General features: G+C 38.4%; 1 protein-coding gene across 12 annotated transcripts in view; it reads right to left on the bottom strand.

Annotated features, from left to right (window-relative positions):
• The window catches only part of INPP4A (inositol polyphosphate-4-phosphatase type I A), a 111,689-nt gene that overhangs the window by 17,031 nt on the left and 74,058 nt on the right, over positions 1 to 20,600 (bottom strand). For 9 of the 12 annotated variants that reach the window (XM_054514068.1, XM_054514069.1, XM_036388633.2 and 6 more), the window contains 13 exons: positions 20,235 to 20,365; positions 19,767 to 19,871; positions 18,870 to 18,978; positions 17,233 to 17,250; positions 14,573 to 14,756; positions 12,866 to 13,084; positions 11,603 to 11,741; positions 8,654 to 8,686; positions 5,401 to 5,573; positions 3,537 to 3,660; positions 2,511 to 2,637; positions 1,991 to 2,131; positions 544 to 641 (listed from right to left, as the gene is read on the bottom strand). In XM_054514068.1, the coding sequence (XP_054370043.1) occupies positions 544 to 641; positions 1,991 to 2,131; positions 2,511 to 2,637; positions 3,537 to 3,660; positions 5,401 to 5,573; positions 8,654 to 8,686; positions 11,603 to 11,741; positions 12,866 to 13,084; positions 14,573 to 14,756; positions 17,233 to 17,250; positions 18,870 to 18,978; positions 19,767 to 19,871; positions 20,235 to 20,365 (1,601 nt within the window). The remainder of the gene's footprint in view (positions 1 to 543; positions 642 to 1,990; positions 2,132 to 2,510; positions 2,638 to 3,536; positions 3,661 to 5,400; positions 5,574 to 8,653; positions 8,687 to 11,602; positions 11,742 to 12,865; positions 13,085 to 14,572; positions 14,757 to 17,232; positions 17,251 to 18,869; positions 18,979 to 19,766; positions 19,872 to 20,234; positions 20,366 to 20,600) is intronic. The other 3 variants (XM_036388657.2, XM_036388693.2, XM_036388718.1) reach the window with 1 other exon arrangement.

Genomic DNA, 20,600 nt, shown 5'->3' with positions numbered 1-20,600 from the left:
CAAGCAAATTAAAAACCAGTAAAAATTAAGCATGTAGCTTTTGTTACTTTTCCAGGCTCTCTGTTGTTGGCTGCAGATGCAACAATTACAGGGAAGTGCCAAAGGAAAAGCAGAGGGAAGTGACTTAGTTCCAAAAAACTGGCAGTTGCTCTCTGAGCAGGTTTTATCATAAGTGCAGAGAGCATCACCAAAAACTGCAGATAAAAGTGCTGCTGCTAGAACCTATCACTTTTATACCTTTACCTTACAACAATCTCACTGCCTAACTGGATGATTATACAGTACATAGTGCCACTTAGAAAGAGATGTAAAAGTAACCTTAAAAAGGAAAGTTAATCAGTCTGACCTTTAAGCCTCTTGAATCCACTCTACTCTAATCCATTCTACTAAAGAATTAAAACAGAATTGTATCATTTCTTGGAGGTTACTAAAGCTGGTGTACCATCAACATTTAAAAAAAAACCAACATAAAGCAAACAAATGAAAAAATCAGCCTGAATTGTGCTGTTCAAGCAAATTTGTCATTAATTACAAAATACTTACAATCATCAGGCAAAACTTCCTTGAACTGCTCAAAATATGAATTCAACCTCACTAAGCTTTCCATGTTAATTATTTCTTGCAGTGAGGTGTCTCCAAACCTTTAAAAGGAGAAAAAAGGAACAATTAAGCCCAAGGTAAAATGTTTCTCTTTCTTTGAAACAACTGCACTTGCCAATATGTCTACCAAAAAAACAGTTTAAAGATTCATCCCAAGAGTTCCCTAACCATTCAAATGCCAGGTGAAGTGTAACAGAGAACTTGTTGTAATGGTTCATTACAGAGAAAGAAAATATATGAGTATGAGGGGGAAAAGGGAAGGAAGGTATAAGAAAAATCTTGAAGAAAATAGTATTTGAAATTCTTTGGCTTTCGTGTCTCTCTTTCAATACGAAATTCCTACCTGGCAAATTGTTTTACCTAAATTTAAACTTTTAATGATGGCTTAAGTAGCTTAGTTCATAAACTAATAATAACAACCATAACATCAGTAGATAGGACTGAGAATGTTGACTTCAAATATGTAAATGAAAAATATGGCTCTAGGATTAATAAACCATGAATGTAATAAATATTGTCAACAATGCCCCGATGCATCTTATCTAAATATATCCACACACACAGATGTACACACAGAGTGCTGACATCTGTAACTGTGCTAGCCATCTTGGGCTTCCTTTGTAGGCTACAGAGAACAGTAACTGCTGCAATGCTTTTGCTAAGACTTTTTTTCATTGTCCACCACCACAGTGCACACTCCAGCCTGGTACCAAGGCTGCTGTCACAACATGCATGTGCCTGGCTTCACAGGAGTGCTTCACTGGAGCAGTGCTCTGCCAATGTACTCTTTATAGGATGTGGCCATAACAGAGGGAATCTGCTGGCTCTTCCAGAACTTCCAGAACTGCGCAGTTTTCCTAGCAAATATAATTACATAATTATATTTTTCAGTTTTACAACAGCAGTGTTGCATTACATTAATACTGCAAGGGTATGTTAAAACAGAGGTGCACCTTGCCCATTATCCTGAATTTTGACAGTGACCAGGAGAGAGAGTCTCAGGGAGAGTGCAAAACCAAGTCAGTAAATACACAGCAATACCCAGAATGATCTCAGCCTCTAGTGATCTATCAGTCACAGAGGTCTTAAGTCACAAGGAGCACCTGTGTGCTAACTAGCCCTTGATAGATCTCCCATTGTAAATTCACACCTGAACCACATAAACCTGGACTAGTCTCAAACTCATGAGGTAAGGAGTCTTACAGCTGTGTGGCACATTAAGAAGGACTTCTTTTTGTTTGGCATTTGGCAGATTCCTTTAGAACAGTGCTCCCATGTTCATGTATTGGAGAAACTGAATCAGTCAGTTATGTAAGAGTTCAATTCCACATCAACATAGTTCCATTGCTGAACTGCCAGCAAGGCTGAGCTTGCCTGACTGGACACCTACTTCTCTGCTAGGGTTTGCTGCTCATTGATTCCCACGTTGAAAAGAACAGGCTGAACCCTCAGCAACATTCCACTTTGAATCTCACGCGGCAGCAAATCAAACAAGGCGCTTGGCAGAGGGATCCTCACATTAAATCCATCACTGAAAAGAAATAAACAGCTGTGAGACATAAGGATAAAAAAGCTACATTCCAAGCATGTGTTATTTGTCTAAAGAGGGATAACACCTAGAATATAATATAAACATTAAAAAACAACCATCAGTCAGAACTGACTCTGAGGAACTGCCACAACTTGCTTCTAGTCAGAAGATCTACTCTAGTTCAAAAACAAACCTGCAGCAACCTGTAATGGTGCATTTATATCCTCACAGACATTCACATCAGATCTACCAATCTCCTGACAATGGCTGATTTTGCACTCCTCATTAATACTGCAGTTCTTCTACAACTTGGGTAGAAAAAGCCAAATTTTAGCATGTTCCCACTCATGAGGAATAAAGTATATTTATTGTTTTTTACCGATTTCCAGTGATGACTGGCAGCATGTCAGTAGATGTATTTGATGTAGCCTGAGTTACTTTAAAGGTTACATTCCTCAAGTCCATGATTCCCAAACTCATGTCCTCCAGCATTGCCAGCTCCTCACCTAAATCCAAGAGGAAAAAGTGAATTGTAATTACTTGTTATGCACAACTTTCCTTTGTCAATTTGATGGCAACAATAGGCCAACACTCCATACAGAAGTTCCACAGATGAAGCAGTGCTGCAGCCTCGGTCTCCCCCTTGACCTACAGACAATGTCATGGCTGATTTTTTGAGTTCAGTTTGTCATTAATTACAAAATACTTATAATCATCAGGCAAAACTTCCTTGAACTGCTCAAAATAACTTAGTGTTTTTCAAGTTTAGAAAACACCAGTTATCTAGAACAGTCCAGACTACTGTTCTTTAAGTATTTTATATGCTGATTTTCCAAGTTAGGTGATGCTAATAAGTATTTCTCAGCATTGTCAGAGCCATGATATCCTTTGCACAAGGTATTCTGGATTTGTCTAATAAAACATTCCCTAACCAGTATGCAGACAGCTTTTGATACACAGGAGTGAAACACTTCTCAGTGAAGTACTTTCCCTTTTTATATTTTCTCTTCAGTCTCACATTGTGCTGCAAGACTACGGAAGTTTCAAGAAAACTCAAAAAGTGTATTTTGGGCACAGTTTCTCCCAGCTTACCAGAACTTTCATCCAATTATTTTCCAAAAAAAAACCCCACTGTGATACATTTTAGTCTTCCTTAAACCTTTGACATTCTATTATAAAAGAAGTACACTTATCTTTTGGAAGCAATTCAAGTAAATGTGAAGAAAATCAGAGTTGTTAGATAATTAAGTACTTCAGCTATAATCTAGTTTTGCATTTTAGTTTTCAAAATAATTTTGTAGCTGAGCTGCAGATTGTCCCAAACACTCAGATCCTGCTGTAGCAAATTTAATGCAGAATTTGCTGATGCAACAGCTAATCCCACCCCCTGGCCCTGTGCCTTTACCATAAGTGCTCAGCAGGCTCTCAAACTGTGCCAGCAAGCCAATGGTGTAGAGTTGTCTTAGAAATCCATCATCATGCAGGCAGTTCCTCAGCTTGATAATGAAACCACAAATGAGAGCTGTCAGCTGTGAGAGAGGAAACAGACAAGAATGAAATGACTCAAAATAAAAAAGGTTCTTCAGCCCCAAACAAAAATCACAGCATGTATAAGAGGTGCAATAAAATCTGTCACACAGATACTCTTTTCCTTTAGACATCATTTTTTCCTTGCAGCTGAAGACAACCAACCAATGAAAACCCAAAACATTCATAAAATCAGATTCAGGGCACACTGCCTTCATCTCACAAGCTGTTTCAAAATGGGGCTGCTGCAGATCTCACACTTTCTTGTTTTCTGAACACGATCACTTGTGGTAGGGTCTACAACTTATGAATTACAGAAGTTGCTCTTTAGAGAATTGGTTTAGTTTTAGACAGAAAAGCAACACAGCTAGTTCTAGGCCAAGAATTTTGATAGTATGAATAAATTACTGCTTTTCAAAAATTACATTTGAGAAAGCTTTAAAATGCAGTATCTGTTTGCATTATGCAGACTTAAACTCTGATGTTACAAGATATTCAGAACACGATCCTGAGGATCTAGTCCTAAGATAAGTCCTAAGTAGTTCTAAGTACTAATAGTACTAAGTACTATTATCTAAGATTAATGCTAGTCTTAATTCATTGTCCACAAAGGAATTTCCCAGGTGATGGCCACATACTATGTATACAGGTGTATGACTTTGTTATAGAATTAAACAGAAGAGAATAAAGTTCTGATCATGATGGGTAAACATATTCAAAGGATTGAATTTTAAAATTATCTGCATTATGTGGTGGGTTTTATATGAGAAAATGCCCTGAATTATCTCTATGAGATCACAAAATCAAAGAATCATTAAGGTTGGAAAACACCTCCAAGATCACCAAGTCCAACCCAGAACCACCCCCACGTACACCACTAAACCATGTCCTCAACTGCCATATCCACACATTTTTGAACACTTTTGACTCCACCACTTTCGTGGGCAGCCCACTCCAGGTCTTAACAACCACTTCCATGAAGAAATTTTTCCTAATATGTACTCTAAATCTCCCCAGCACAACTTGAGGACATTTCCTCTCATCCTGTCACTTGTTTTACATTTTTGATATTACATTATCGGACTAAAGCCCCGCCAATGATGTCCAAGAAATAAACTGCTTAAAATAAATGAACAAGACCATGATTTCACAGGAAAGCAGACATAATACAAAGGTGTAGTGGGTAGAGGAACTTTTTTCTCTGTGGAAATTTTTTTCGTGCAGACACCTGCTAGTCAGTGTCTGACTCAAGAGATGCCAGCAGGTCCAGAAACAGAACTTCTGGGAAAAAAACCCAGAACTAATTTCTCTTCTTCTAGCTGGACTTCTGCTGGGTTTCTTATTGCAGAAAACAACAAAAGGTAACTGAGGGAGTACACCTGCTACTCACAGACCTTTTTGTCCCCCTGTCTCACACCTTACTTTTGCTTTGGCCTGGTGGCATTGGAAGGCAAAGGCTATTTCTGAAAACAGCAGTATATTTTAGTATACTAGTATTTTTACTAGTTCTGGAATAATTTTTGTTTTCAATAGTGAATGACTGTATATCCAAGGAGACACCTAATTTATGAATTGTCAAATGCACATAACCAGTAAGCACAGGATAGCACAGCTTGCGGGGGGAAATCAGTGTCGAACCAGGGAAGAGATCTGAAAAATTCTGGAAAGAGTAATCTTTCACATTCATAGAAACCCCACCCAATGTGGAAGTGAAATCAAATCATACATATGTGCTTGCTTACAGTCTGGCAGAAGACAACATCCCTGCGATACTGAAGGCTCAGGCAGAGCCCTATTGTCGGGGCACTGTCCTGCATTAACAAAAACACCATGGCTTTCTTGGCCTTGTCGCTCATCATGGCTACACAGTCAGTGAGTGTGGTCAGCAAGGGATAAAGAGCTTCACTCCATTCACCTGGTTCAAAGAAAAAAAGAAAATTAGCAGCAGTGGAAGCACTTTATTTGAAACAAACACACATTAAGAAGAAACTTCCTGTTGCAGGACAAATAATTCACATTTAGAACTCATTTTATTTCGGCTGGATGGTTATTCCCTGCTTTGTAATAATTAAGTAACCTTACAGTGTGGTTATTTGCATGAGGAAAATATGGAGAATTTTACTTTGTAAAGCTGTTATGACTTTCCAGGCCATGTAAAATTTACCAGAATTTGTGCCCACACAACAGGCTGTACAATAGCCGATTTGGAAATCATAACAGAAACATGAACAATTATATACAGAAGTATATATAACTGCATGTTCGTATTCAAACAAACCCTTTCACTGCACATACATGGACAGACAGTAAGGAGTCCATTGTATTACAGAAATAGGGACCATCTGCTTAGCCATCTCTGTCAATGAGATTCCTCCCAAACACCCTGCCTTTTCAATCTCTAGCCTCATAGGTGTATCATTCAATTGCTTCACCACCTTATTGATCCTTATTGCACCTCAGTGAGGCAAGATGATGTTTCATCTCCTACTTGCAGCTAAGAATAATAAGGTGTGAGGTGAGAAATTAATGTAGGTACTCTTTTAAGTGTTTCCTGTCTCCTGAGCAGTTTTAAAGGCTTTAAGTTAGATAAGAAGAAATATTAAACATTGTGAATTAGATGGGAGTCATGCAGATTGTTGGAAGTACTTTGGAGCTTTTTTCCACTGAAATACACAAGATACAACCCAGAGGGATTCTGTTCAAGGTCCTGCACAGGAAGCATAGAAGTTAAACTGAGTTGTCAAAGTCCTTCTCTTTTAAAAGGGCAGGACAATATGTTTTATTTTTAAAAGCACCAGAGCTCACAAACAGCACACACACAGCTCCCACCCTAGCTGGCTGTAGGAACAAGGCAATGTACAGACCAGAACCTGCATGAATGAAACACTTAAAGCCCCTTAAAGTAAATTGTTTGGGATTTTGATTCAGAGGCAGAACTAAGAGGCAGTAATAATAAATGTTCCTTTGATAACAAGCCAAAGAGGGGAACTCTGGAAGTCTACTAACAGAAACATATCTGGCAAGAGTAACAGAACTATCCTTTTGGCTTTTGTTCTATGTGGTAGATAACCTAACAAACTACACAAAGAGAAAGTTGTTTGACTCTGTTTCATTGCCTTAAATAAAGCAGGAAACATCAAAAGAGCAGGCAAGGAATCACAGCTTATCTTTTAAATTCTATTAAATATTTATCTGAAAATTAGTCAGATGTCATAACATGGCCTTGTGAACACTTAGAAAGCAAAATACAGATGAAACTAGCAGTGTTTCTTTTACTGCATTTAAGAGCTTTTCTGTAAGCAAATGAGAATAACAAGAACTGAAAATATTTTCCAGCACATCATCATCTCATTGACTGTATGTACATACATGTATATAGCTACTAACGCAGCGAAGATTTAAAACTGTGTAGATATGCACCCACAACTGTAGTGTGTCTGACAGCACTTCATTTTAAAGATATGTTTATCTTTGGTAATCACAAAGTACACTGGTAAAGATAACGCAATTATTAGATGGGTTTCTTTCTTCTAACATTCACATACAAGGCAGGGACTCAACTGAGGTAGTGAGCAAAAATCCTCTGTGCTGTGTATTCTCTTGGTTTAAAATTCTGGCCATGAAAAAACAAACCCTTGTCAGTCTGCAAAGTTCTAAATGATTTTTGCTACCTACTTTACAGAAGTGTCACCTGTGCTCCTTTTTTTTTTAGTCAGTGGCAGCTGTTATTAACAGTAAACAGGAATAAAATGAATTGCACTCCCTGTCTCAAATTAGGTTGGAACAAGGTAGGAGTGTTGGGAAGGCCAATGAGTTCACATAGTGAAATTTTGCTGACTATATACTACTGCCCATTTCATAAAAAATAAGTGTCTTATTAAGAGAACCAAATACGTAAAGCTTGTAGGCTGTAACGTCAGGTGGGAAAAGTTCTTGCTTTTTTTGCCCAAGGGTCTCTTCTCTAGAGCAATAAAAATATCATTAAAACAGCTGTCCTCCAAGGCCTTGAAAAGATATTTTAGTCTTTTCATATTAAGTACAGAGGGACAAGGACAGAAGAATCTTAACACTGGGATGAGACTCCTAAATTCTGTATCCTGAAACATGAGACTTGCAATCCCCAATACCACTTGGTGTGCACCTGTGGCCACAGCTCTCTCCACAGGGAGCAGCAGGCACAACCTGCCCAGGATTTTTCCTGGGGAAGGCAGTGAGAAAGCTCAGAGAAGAAGAAAAACAATTCTTATCTTCACTTGCTGCATCTGTTGTTTGGCACATGTGGAATGTGTTATGGAGATGGTTTTCCGAAGAGGGATTTGTTAACTGGACTCCGGTGATGGGTGTTTGGATTGATTGACCAATTAGGTCAAAGCTGTGTTGTGACTGTCTGGAAAGGGTCACAGGTTTTTTCTGGAGTATAATATAGTATAGTTTAGTATAGTATAGTTTAATATAGTATAGTATGCAATATAACATAGTATAGCTTAAGAAAGCAATTGTTCAGCCTTCTGAAATCACTGGAGTCATTGCACGTTATTCCCCGGCTGGGGGTCGTCCTGCATCGATATGCACCCACAACAGAGATTTTCCATCAGCCTTGTTGATTCCTCCATGTTCTGCTCCACTTCTCATTCAGAAAGATCAGCTCGACAGCCCATGTGAAAGGGCATGTCTGAAATGCTAGACTCCCACAGACTTCAATGACATTTGAAACAGGCCTCAATCCACTGTCACCTATATCAGTTTGCTGAAACACATCAACTGGAGAAATCCAAGAGGCCTTGAACAAGCACTCTCCCATATCTGGACATGTGAAAGGACCAGATATCCCCTGCACTCTTAGGAAATAACTGCTCAACAGCTTAGGTAACTCACGTGGTGTTGTAAAGCACTGCCATTTCAAAATGGTCCATCTTAAAGCAAGGCACTTGTTCAGTTAAGTATGAACAAACCCCTGCAGTTTTCAGAAGAAGCAGAAGCCATGAATGCACATACCTGGGGCAGATTCTTCCGGAGTAGGGCTGCAATCTGCACAGAAATGGAGGGGCAACATGCATGATTAAGGAGCAGCAACACAGTCTAAATACAAGCAACTCAAATGCTCAGTGCCAGGGTTCTCAAACATTTTCACTCAGTGAAGAGGAGCTAGGCAGAAATACTCTGTTGCCCCCAGGCATCGAGGGCATGGGCTGTCTCCTCCACTCCATTATTCTGATCAGAGGAACACCTGGATGGGGACTTGGAGGAAAGCCAGTACCTGCTAGCTCAGAGGCTCGCTGTGGATTACCAGCAAGTGCACTGTCAACCCCCAGTGATCCACAGGGCACAATTTGAGAACCACTGGTTTACTGCAGTTACAGATTAAGCTGGCAGTAAGGCTGCTAAACAGAAGAGCAAAAGACCAGCAGTAAGTTCAATGCACTTAACAGAAAATTACATTAAGGCACCCACAATGTAAGAGTAATAAGAAACCAGGACTCTGCTACCTGAGTCAAAATTCCATTACACAATTTCTGAGATAATTAACAGAAATTTTAGAATGTATATTAAGGGCTGAAACCCCACCAGTGAAGTCTGTGAGTACTCCATACTCACTTCAGTGGGAGGATCAAGCTGTCAGATGAAAACATACTACAGGTCAGTGCTAACAGTAAAAAATAACATAAGCCCTGTTGTAGCAAGTCCTGCATTAATGAAAAGTAGTTTACTAAGCTAACAGGATTTAAGCTTCTGTTGTTTATATCTAGATTCACTAGTCAATAAATTACAAATCTGAATATAACAACAGAAAATATAAAATTCAACAGTGTTGCATCAGGACAATCATCTCAGCTAGATAATCAGAAAAAACCTCTCAGTAAATTAAAATCCATCATGTTCACTAAAGAAACTGTATGTCCCTATGTGATTTTAGTAATGAATATCTAAGCCAATAACCTGAGTATATATATTATATATATTTGAAAATATATATATATATTTGAAAATATATTTTTTAAGTTTCCTTTCTACTATTTCAGGCAATATTTTCTTTCACAAACATTCATTTCTAGAGAGATCCTTCAATCAAATTTTACTGTCCCGCTCTTACCAGTTCTGGAACTATCTTGCTTGCCTTGGTTTACATTGCTTTCAAAATAAGTTCTGTCTACTCTCTGCTCATTTATTCAAAACTCAGAATTACTGACTGGAAAAACCTTAATTCTTTCAATACACTAAACCAAAAATGTTGTGATTCTGAACTTAGAGAAAGGACCTTCTTTGTCCTTCAATTCTGCCCCAGGTTCTCTCAGTTAAACAGTAGGATTTTTTTTCCCTATTTTGGAGGGACAGCAGGGAAAAGTTACAGAAATTCTTTGCACTAAAAAAAAATCCTCTGTAGGGTCACACAGCCAATTCCATTTTTACGAGGCATAAGTGTCAAGATCCAGAGTAGATTTAAAAGTACCACTGAAAATGGTAAGAAAATATTAATCTAAGGTGTTTTCAGCATTGAATTTTATTGGGAAAAGCTTCTGACAAAACTCAACACAGATTTTTCCTGTGAATTTTTAATATTAAAAATCCACAACATTTAATCATTTATGTGAATGTGCATTGAAGGTTACTGATTAAACTTACATGTAAATACATATAAAACTTCATGTAAACTAGCTAGCAAACAAAAACATTTATAGGTATCAAACCAGTAAAAGGAATTTAGTCAAAGGTTGAAACAAAAACCTACACTCCTATTTTTTAATAATGCACAAAAATGTCAGTCTAATCTAGAAAAACATGGTTGTCTAAGATACTAAATAAAACTATAAGGTGACATGCAAAGCTACACCAAAAATATATTAACCTTTTTTTTCACTTCATTTTTGCCTTTTTTTTCTTAAGGCACTCCCTTCCACTGCAACACTAACAATGTGATGGACATGAAGTCACAGACACACATAAGGGACAAGGGCCATCAAACAAGAAGACAGAACAGGACAAAGGAAATGAGAACACAGATCAGGCATTTTAGAGCTTCACTTCGCCCACCTGCACTATTAAGTGGTGGCCAAATCAGAGTGACCACATGCAAAGAATGTCAGAGTAAGTCAAGTACATAAGTAAATAAAATAATTCTGAAATTTAATGCACAGCTGTCAAACTGTCAGTCTAAACTGATATGGATTTATTTCATTCACAGGCTCACAACTTTACACTGGGTTCAATACAGCACCTACTTGAGCTTAAATTTTGAATGGATTATTCAACTAAGAACTTGCACTGCCAATTCCTACATTCCAGATACACGAGGTCTAAATAATTGAGTGCCTCAGCACCACAATTTGGGTTAAAATTTGCTTTGAACTCTGTTAGGTTCATCTACATTCAGTTTAACTAATGGGACTGCTTGTGGTCTTCTCCCATGCTTTAGCAGTCCAGTTTTTTAGTAGTGCCTGCACTTCTCTCATGCTTTATTTACCTATAATAAGCTTTGACTGCTGCAAAGAAGCTGAAGCCAACAGGAAAGCTAGCAGAGGTGGTGTCTGTCATGTGATAATCCATACAACTGTTTTACCAGCTTAAAACACACAGAGTGAAAACCAAGCACCACTGCCACCAATGGATTTGGAAATTATTTCAGTGGGACCAGGATTTCAAAATAAGTAATGGGCTTAGCAGCTCCCAGTACACCTAACAGCTCTTTCTGCCTGACATCACTGCTTAACACCACCACTGAGCTAAAAACACATGGAGGGCTGTAGGGGAGGCTTAGGAATGATGCCAGCACACAGGAAGAGAGCAGCAGTGAGAAGCAGTGTCTGGCATACGCACTTGTCTTGAGAGAATGGCATGCACAGGATGGTGTGGATGAAGATGGTGGTGAGGATGATGAAGGTGGTGAGGATGATGAGGTCTCATTTAAATCTTCTGGATTTATCCAGTAGGCACGACTGTCCCGATTACCTTTCTTACTGGTACTGCTGACATCACACTGGAAAACGTCCTCACAGCTGTCACTCTGCAGGCGCTCCTTCTGGAGGAGTTTGTCCACTCGCTGTATGATACACTCCAGACTTTTGTCAACATTCAACCAAACTTTCTCCTGAAAAGAAAACAGCTCTTTCCCAGTTTAACACCAAAAGAGACGTTGGGTAACAAATCCTTGGTGACATAGTTCGTCCTGTGATTCTAGTCACAATTCCTCTGCAAACTTTCCTCTGGGCTATTGTGGTTGCATGTGTGCACACAGAAATTATGGGTATATAAATAACATATACCAGGATGTCAACAATATTTAGTGACATGACTTGTGTAGTAAATTGCAAAGTTATTTTCTGTGTAAGCTTGCCAAACAATTTTAAGTTCCTCTTCCTGCCCTATTATTCTAATTTCTAGCTGGCACTATTGTTTACCCTTGAAATTCATGTTTGACATAATAATTGTATACAATCACACATCTTTTTTCTCTGTAACTCAGTGAACAAATAAAATTACTGTCTAAATACTGAATTAGCTCTATTTGTATCTTATTACTGTGACTTTGACTGTAAGTCAAACTATGCCAAAATAATTACAACTAGCAAGGATCCATTTCCAAAATGAATTGAATCTCTTTTAAATGTTGGTATTTCCCAATATTAATAATTGCTTTAATTAATCTTGACAATTTGTGAGATTTAGTTAACTTCTGTTTATTTAACAAAATGACAGAATTTACACAGTCTGATTCTCATTTTGATTGGCAGTGTGGTAGGGAAAATCATTTAAATACTTCATGCAAACAATTTTAAAATGCTGTTCATAATCAAAACACTGATTGACTGCAAGTTCTAAATGTTTATGGTAGTATTTCTGTAAGAGGAAGCTTAAATTGCATAGCTAGTACCCACAAAATAACACTTTATTTGGGAAAGTGCAAAAGCCCATTGTAGTGGGGTCAGTTTTTCACTTGAAAAGCTATTTACTTTCCCTTGGGCCTCGCCTTAAAAATGCTGTGCACCTCCTCTAACAATTTCCAGCGTTTAGGAGACCCAGAATTATTAATTAAAGCCTGCTTGTATTCCCATCCCAAGGAGTAACTGCCTGCAGGATAGAGACAACATCTTTGCTAGCTGACCAGCACTCCCTACATACTCATCCTATGCATATCTGCTGAGCAGCTACAGAGCTTATTAAGAAAGAAAGTAAAAAGAACAAAGGATTTATCACTCCACTGTGCAAACATACCCATTCCTCTTCGTGCCAGTCCACCTGCAGAGAAGATCGGCTATTTCTTCCTGTCCATCTGGCCACAAGTGTATCTTGATCATTCCTTAGCATCACTTGTTCCCCTTCTCCAGAGGTTGGAGATGCTTTTGAAGCTATATAGTCTGGCCTTGCAGCATTCAGTCCATGTATTGAATTTGCCAAGAGCTTGCAGTCACAAACTGTGACAAGTTGCCGGGTCTAAAAAGCAATAAAGCCCCACATTTTGAAAACTTTTCATTATTCCATACACAATTTATACTGTATTTTTTTTCAAGAAAGAAAAAAAAAGAAGCAGTATTCTGTAAAAGAAATTATTGCTTGAAGGTGCCTTTAGAATACTTTTACAGAATGACCTTAAAAAATAGTATAGGATCCCAAAACACAAGTGATACATTTCCAAAGTCTGTAGTACTATATTAGATTTGTAATTGTTGAAAATTTCACTGAGGAATGTGCAATTCATCTTTATTTGCACTTTATTCTCCATTTGATGAAAACTTAGAACAATGTACAGACACGTGTAGTGTCTGAGCACTGGAACAGGCTCCCCAGGGATGTGGTCACAGCACCAAGACAGAGTTCAAGAAGTGTTTGGACAATGTTCCCAGGTACATGGTGTGAGTCTGGGAGGGCAGGACCAGGATGATCCTGATTAGTCCCTTCCAACTCACTAAAGTCTGTATTAAATGATTTTTAGGCCCCACACAACAGTTGCCACACCAGAAGGATCAAGTATCACCCCAATCATCCTGTCTGAAATCATAAAAAGACTTAAGAGGAGGGCCTGAAGGTATAACCCACTAATCAATGCAATTTGTTCCCTGTCTTATTTAGCTGCGTTGCATTAAAGGATTTCTGTAAGCCACATGAATATGAAAATTATGTGGCCTGTGTGTCTACTAAAATAACAACAAACAAGACATGAATATTTTATATATACATATAATCCAGTCGTAGAAAATCCCACAGAACAATTATACACTGTATTCATTTAGAATGAGTATTATAATAAATAATACATTTACATGAGATCCTATTATACAAAGTTGTATGTGTATCCCTTCCACGGGGACAATTTATGGCAAGCTGATTGGCCCCTACTGCTGTTTAGAGCCTTCAGATCTGCTTCAAGGACAGAAGAGGTCAGTAAAACTCTATTTGGGTTTTTTTCTCCCTGTAAGATTATGTTCAGCTGTGGGTCCAGTCTGCTTTTTGTTAGCACACATCAAGAAATAACTTGTTTACATCACTATAATTCAAGCAAAGGTTGTGTCACCATTATTCCTTATTTCACCAGTGGAAAAATACAGAATTGTTTCATTAACTTTCACACAGTTGCTGCTGCTTGACAGATGACTCAGAACATTAAAAAAACCCCAGGTGGTTATGGAGAAAAGGATATAAAAGAAAGTGAAGAATGCACATTACTGCAATGTGATGAATGAATAGAGGGAATCCGAGGACATTGCACTTTCAAGAGGAGGTAAAGGCAAGAGTGTCAAAAGTAGGAGATACATAAATAAAACCAGGAACTTATAAAGGCTTACATAACTTTTGTTTAGGTCTGTGCATGTTACAACACTCTACTGAAAAAGGTAAAACAGATGTTTCAAGAAAAACTACTAAAGGTACAGACAGAACAAGCGATACACTGTGCTTCAGCAGGAAAATGAATTATTCTCCTACCTTATCTGCTAGGATGGCAAGTGTTCTTTCAAGGCCATTAGCTGATCTATCCTTGGCAGCTCTTGAGAGCCTTTCTGCATAGTAACTGACTTGTGTTTTCAGGGTGTTGATTTGTGCAATAATTTCCTTTGCTCTAACGATGTCCTGTGGGATGTATATTATAGACTGGGAACCTGTTGAAGTGCTGAAAAAGAAAGACTGATTTTAGGGGGGAAATTGATCTAGAGGTACACACACTACAGTGGCATGCTGGGGAATTAATGGCAGACAACAAAAATGTACCTTAACTAGTGAACAACAGTGAAAGTCCAGTGGGCAATTGCACAGCAGGAACATGATGGTAGAGACTCTGCCTTTAGTAAAAGTATTCAGATGCAGATTTACTAATCCCTAATACCAAGGGGCTGTGGGCAGAGTTTGCACACGAGAGGAACAGTTTTGCTGAGGAGAACGTGGGTGACAGATTTTGTCATCAGATACAGAATCACCTTTTGCAGAGACATCTTGCTCCATTCTCCCTCTCCTTACAACACAGATACTTCACTGAGGCCTTGCTTACAAACATGTTTTATCATCTATCTACTAACATCATGAAAAGAAAATCTATGCTTCTTCTAACACAGAAATGCCACCCAGATCCATAATGCAAACACTGTTGTATTAACAAAGAAGTCCTTCTGCAAGTATATAATTTCCCCTATTGCAGACCAGAATCAAGTTACACCAGCAAAAGCAATTTTATGATATGTAAAAAATCAACATGCATCTTCAGGCTGATCCAAGGACACTGTTCTCTGTGTAGTTTCTGTTAGCACACACTTAAAATACTAAACTAGGGACAAACATATCTTTATATGGGGATAATGCAGCTACACTAAGACTGCTTATTTGACAGTGGAGAACAGATTATGCCCTTTTAAGTTTAGATGTCTATAGAAGTTGCTTATCCAATCCAAGAGAGATGGTCTACAACTGCTGGAGAAAGTATGGTACTTCCAAAGGGTAATTTGATCCCACTTGAGAGTCATTCACAAAAGGCTGCCTTTTAACTTAGAAAATTACTCTAAGTTGAAGTTGTGCTCTTAGTTAATTATTTGGAACCGACTGACAACGACTCCCTTTGTCAAGCAAAATGCTGGGTTCTTCCTTCCCAGTAGGAAAGGTACCCAAATACCAGGCCTTACATCATCTCCAGCTGTGCCAAGTGATATCCATTCTTGACATGGCATCAAGCATGAGAGGACACCTATTGTGTATTACCTTAATTTTATTATGTTTTTTCAGTCATGAATGGCTTCAGCATAGTACAGCCCAGAAGAACATACTGTTTGCACCCATCTCAGCACTGTTAAATGGAGACAGCCACACTGAGAGGTTACATGGAGAGGAGTTTCTTTTTCAGGAACAGTTACCACAGACCATGACCTCCAAGGAGTGGGAACTCCTCTGCTACCCTTAGAGCAATGCTCTTCATTTCTGCAGAGTATCTGTGAGGTAGGACACGAGGGTTGCGTGGGGCACACTTCAGAATCCTGTCACAATTCCAATTCTTGTCCCTTAAAGGATATTAAGGCAAGGGAGAAGCCTAATGCCAGTGTCTGCCTGAGCTCCATTACAAAAGAAAGATGAGGGATTTGTTATCAAAGGATGTAACTCAGAAGTGATTCTTGGAATAGTTTCCTTCTTTGTGCTCTGCTCACCCACCCGAGGGGCAGAGAACAACCACTCCCCAGCACTGCTATCCCATACAGCAAATTAATCTCAGGTTTTAGAGCTTTCCCTGCACTTGATTTGTGCTTTCTAGTGACTGGTGATCTTAGTGACAATTCCTCTGAGCAATTTCTTTCCACAACAGTGTGGTTAACATGCATAAAGACATAGTTGGCAGAAAAGGCCATGCAGCATATTGAGATTGGATTTAGAATTATTATATTTTTAATCATAAACATTTGCTAGGATGACTGGGGAAAAATTATGGTGTAAAGTTCACATATACTTACTTTCCAACCTGCAAATGCTTTTTCAAATGAACAGCTCTCATTGTATTATAGCAGCCAACTGTAACACAGACTTAAATTCTCAGTGAATTAGGGGTTCAACCTTAATAAGAGTAATTTAGAGCAGAATTTCTGCATTTTTGAACCACCCAGTAATTTCTACTTTTGACAGCACTGAACACCACAAAATGAGAAAAAATATTATGTGAAAATGTTTAAATAAAGACATGGATTACAAAAATATACACCATGCCAAATCTGTCACTATCAAGGTTTTAAAATACATAAAATTATCTTAATTATCTTCCATCACTGGCAGAAAAGTTTATCATTCCAGATAGTTTTCATTGGAAATAACAAAGGAAAAATATATAAAATCCTTGTGTTCTGATTTTCAGTTTTTTACCTTCTTATGGTCAGAGAGAGCCAGGAAGCTAGCTGTTCATTGCAAACAAACATTGCAGATGAAATGAAGTTCATTCACACATCATGTTCTACAAAGCAGCTACAATTACTTAGAGCACAATTAGGGATGCCATGATGCATGACATTAAAAAGCCCTGCACACTTTAAAACACACCAGATCTTTGCCAAACAAAAGGAAAATAAAACAACCCAGAGAACAGAAACCCTCTATAGAACTCTCAGAAACAGAAAACTCACCAACACTCCTCATAACTGCTACAAAAACAAAAAACCAAAATAAAATTAGCAGATTGTTAGCAAATACCAAAAGCAGAAACAAAACAAAGTATGATTGGGGAAATAACTTATTTGAGTCATTTTTTCAATAAGGTGGGTATGTGAAGTTGTAAGCAAAAAAACACAGATTGCCAGATGACCATGAGTTGATCTGGGCAAATGCTGTGAATGCACCAAGCACAGTTATGCCAATGAAAGAAGAAGGAACTGAATGTAACAATGAAACTGAGGAGATGGATCTCAGTTCTACTATACTGGCTTTTTTGATAACAGAGATGTATTTAAAATGAATGTTGTTCTTCAAATGTTGAACCTGCAGTATTCATGGACCCAGAAGGAACAGTTCTGAAAAGCTTAGAGGAAAAGTACTGGACAGAAATTAAACTCTCCAGTCAACTTAATTATTGGGTGAGGGGAAAAAGAACAAATCCACATGGGAAATTAGCTATTGCAGGAGCAAGAACCACTTCAGTGGCTACGCTGACAGAAGGAGGTTATTTCAAAGAGCAATAGTGGTATCAAAAGAACAGAAAGCGTGAGCCTGGCATACCAGTGTTCCTTAATTTTACAGTTTCCTCTAGTCCTGACCTAGTGCACCCTGTCAGCCTGAATAATTACACTAGGTGCTTTTGCACCAATCTTTCTATCAGTACATATCTGACTGACATTCACAAGATGCTGCTATTCATTTTTCTACAGCCAAAATTAATCCTGCAGTTGATTCCCACGTCATTCCCTTGTCCTATCAGCTCCAAATCCTACTAATCCTTTCTTTGGAAGGGCATTATCAAGGTCTCCCTTTCCCTGACTACAACAACTCCTTGTCCTGCTGCTCCTGTGTCTTAAATGCTCCATACAGTAGCAGAAGCAATGCAGACCCTGCAGCACTCTCCCTTCTCTGGGAGCTAGAGTGGGTGCCATGTTAGCAAATGTGACCTTCCCAGCTTCTGCAATTCCTACATCTCATACATCCACACTTCCACAGAGGTCACTGGGCAGTCCCTGTAGACCCCATTGGGGTCAAGTATCCTGTCTGTAGGGCAGAGGCCAAATCTGTGCATAAACCTTAGGCAATGCAGGAAAGTCTCCAGCAATAGTTTCAGAACTAAATCCATTTTGTCAACGAGGAATTTACTAATCAGGCACAGCAGGTTCCTACTAAAGAGAGTTCAGCAACAGGACCTGGAAGCTATGAGAGGGGTGAAAGTCTCCTGAAAATAATGGGTTGAAGCATGATGTAGTGCAGCTGAAGATGTTCAGCAAATGTTCTGACCCATAGTTAGGCAGAACTCAAACTAACACCTAAAGCAACTAAATTAAATGAATCAACAAGTATTCAGAAAAATTAAAGTTTTCATGAAAAGACTCTTAGAAAGAGCCTGTCAGTAAACAAATAAACACAGTAATATAAGGAAGAAACTGTTTCTTTCCCTCTCCTTCCTTGGAAAAAAATGCACAGAAAAATATTCAATTAAAAATATTGTATAGTAGTACTATTGAATGAAATAAAAACAGAATGGAATGATTTTCCAAATAACTGAGCATGGACCAGGAGGAAAAGGCACAATAATAGCTGACACAATAGTATTTCTACTTACTGTTTCTTTGCCTCTTCAAATTTATGCAGTTTTTTCCTCAAGCCACCTGATTTAAAGCCTTGACAATGAGCTGCTGGTGCTCCTATGGTGACTATGTCGTAGTTCTGATCTGGGATGGACAAAAAGGACTTACAAATGAAAACCTGTCATCTTTAACGCAGAAAAACAATTGTGTAAGCTCAAAATCTTTTCTGAAAGTAATTTCTGGAAAACTTTGCCAAGGTTTGAAAGACATGGAAAACTGAGTTGTTCTAGAGGCCCTGGAAATCCATCAAATACTTTTTCAGGTGAAAGACCCATACATGAATGCAGGTCCTTTGTTTCTTAATCTAGAAGATGGACTGTGAAAAAGAAGTATTGAACACTGGTCTGTATACAAAGCTTGCCATTACTGGAATCCCTCACATGGACACAAGTGTGTGTTCATGGTCACAGGGAATTACTGCTAAAAGAAGGGAAAGCCCAGGTTATTTACAATGAAACAAGCTTGATGTGAAAAAAAAAAAAAGATTTTGCATAGCCATACACGTTGATTCTGGAGAAAAAGCACACAAGCTTAACAGGAAACAACAGTCAGAAGCTTTTTATTCTACTGCAATTCAGAATGTCTGGAAGGGATGCAGCAGCTAAACCCAACTCTAGTACAAAGGCTAACTTGTGCCACCTAGAGTTCAGTTAACTCCAGAACCTAGTTTTGCCACCTGTAAAACAGCAATAATTATACTTCCATCTCTTCTTTTGTAAAGAGATTTGGAATCTGAGGATAGAAGGTGTTACAAAAATGCCAAGTAGCACTACTACAGTAGTTTGTAGAAACTTGGCTGTATGGTTGACAATGGAAATTAAAAAAAAAGTGGAGAGAAAAGTAACGACCAGTGAAGAAAGAGAAGCTAATACCTGATCCTCCATCATCCTGGACTCTCATCCTCTGTATATGTAAATTTGTTGGAACAAACTCCAGTTTCTTATCAGCTTTCAAGCTACTGGCTTTAAATGAAGGACCTGAGATAAGCAAGACAAAAGTAAGTATAAAACTCTTCTCCTTGCCTATGCTAAAACATTCAAGAAGCTTTATTCACCATTTGCTATGTGCTGAAAGTAAAGCAGAGAAAATTAAAAAGAAAAAACAAACCAAAGTTTTTCTGTTACTGTTCAAGCCTTGTCCTCTGCTTTCAGAGTTAGATAACAGGACAAACAGAATGGACAAATATTCCCTGGTAATTAGCAAACTCACAATAATTATTAATAAAGACAAAAAATATAATAGCATTGCTTACTGATCATAAAGCATTCTGGATTCCCAATTTCAGAGAAGCACTAACAACCCTGGTAGAGAAGAATCACGTTTTTATAAAAAAAAATCACCTTTATACTGGTGCAGGTCAGTCAGATTTTCTTGGTAAGTTAAAATAATTGTTTGGTACTGTGTAACTATTTGTCGACGAAGGCTTTCCCAACAAGGAGACAGTTCTCCCAATTCTTCTAGTTCACAAACCCTGGGGGGGGGGGAAAATGGGGAGGGAGGTAAAGAGAGGTGTTTATGTCCATAGTCCACTTGACCAAGAATGAGTTTCACATCTTATCAACAAAACACCATCCTCAGCTGACACACTCTCAATTTACCATGTCTGAGCTACTCACCAGACTGGAAACAACACATATCCCAAACTTCCAAACACATATCACAAGCACATCTCAGAGCACAGTCTGAGCACTACTCTGAGGTAAACT

The sequence above is a fragment of the Molothrus ater genome, chromosome 2, assembly GCF_012460135.2.
Source record: "Molothrus ater isolate BHLD 08-10-18 breed brown headed cowbird chromosome 2, BPBGC_Mater_1.1, whole genome shotgun sequence".
In the NCBI taxonomy this organism is placed as follows: Eukaryota; Metazoa; Chordata; class Aves; order Passeriformes; family Icteridae; genus Molothrus; species Molothrus ater.
Note: the sequence above shows the minus strand (reverse complement) of the source record. Positions and strands in the feature narration are given on the sequence as shown.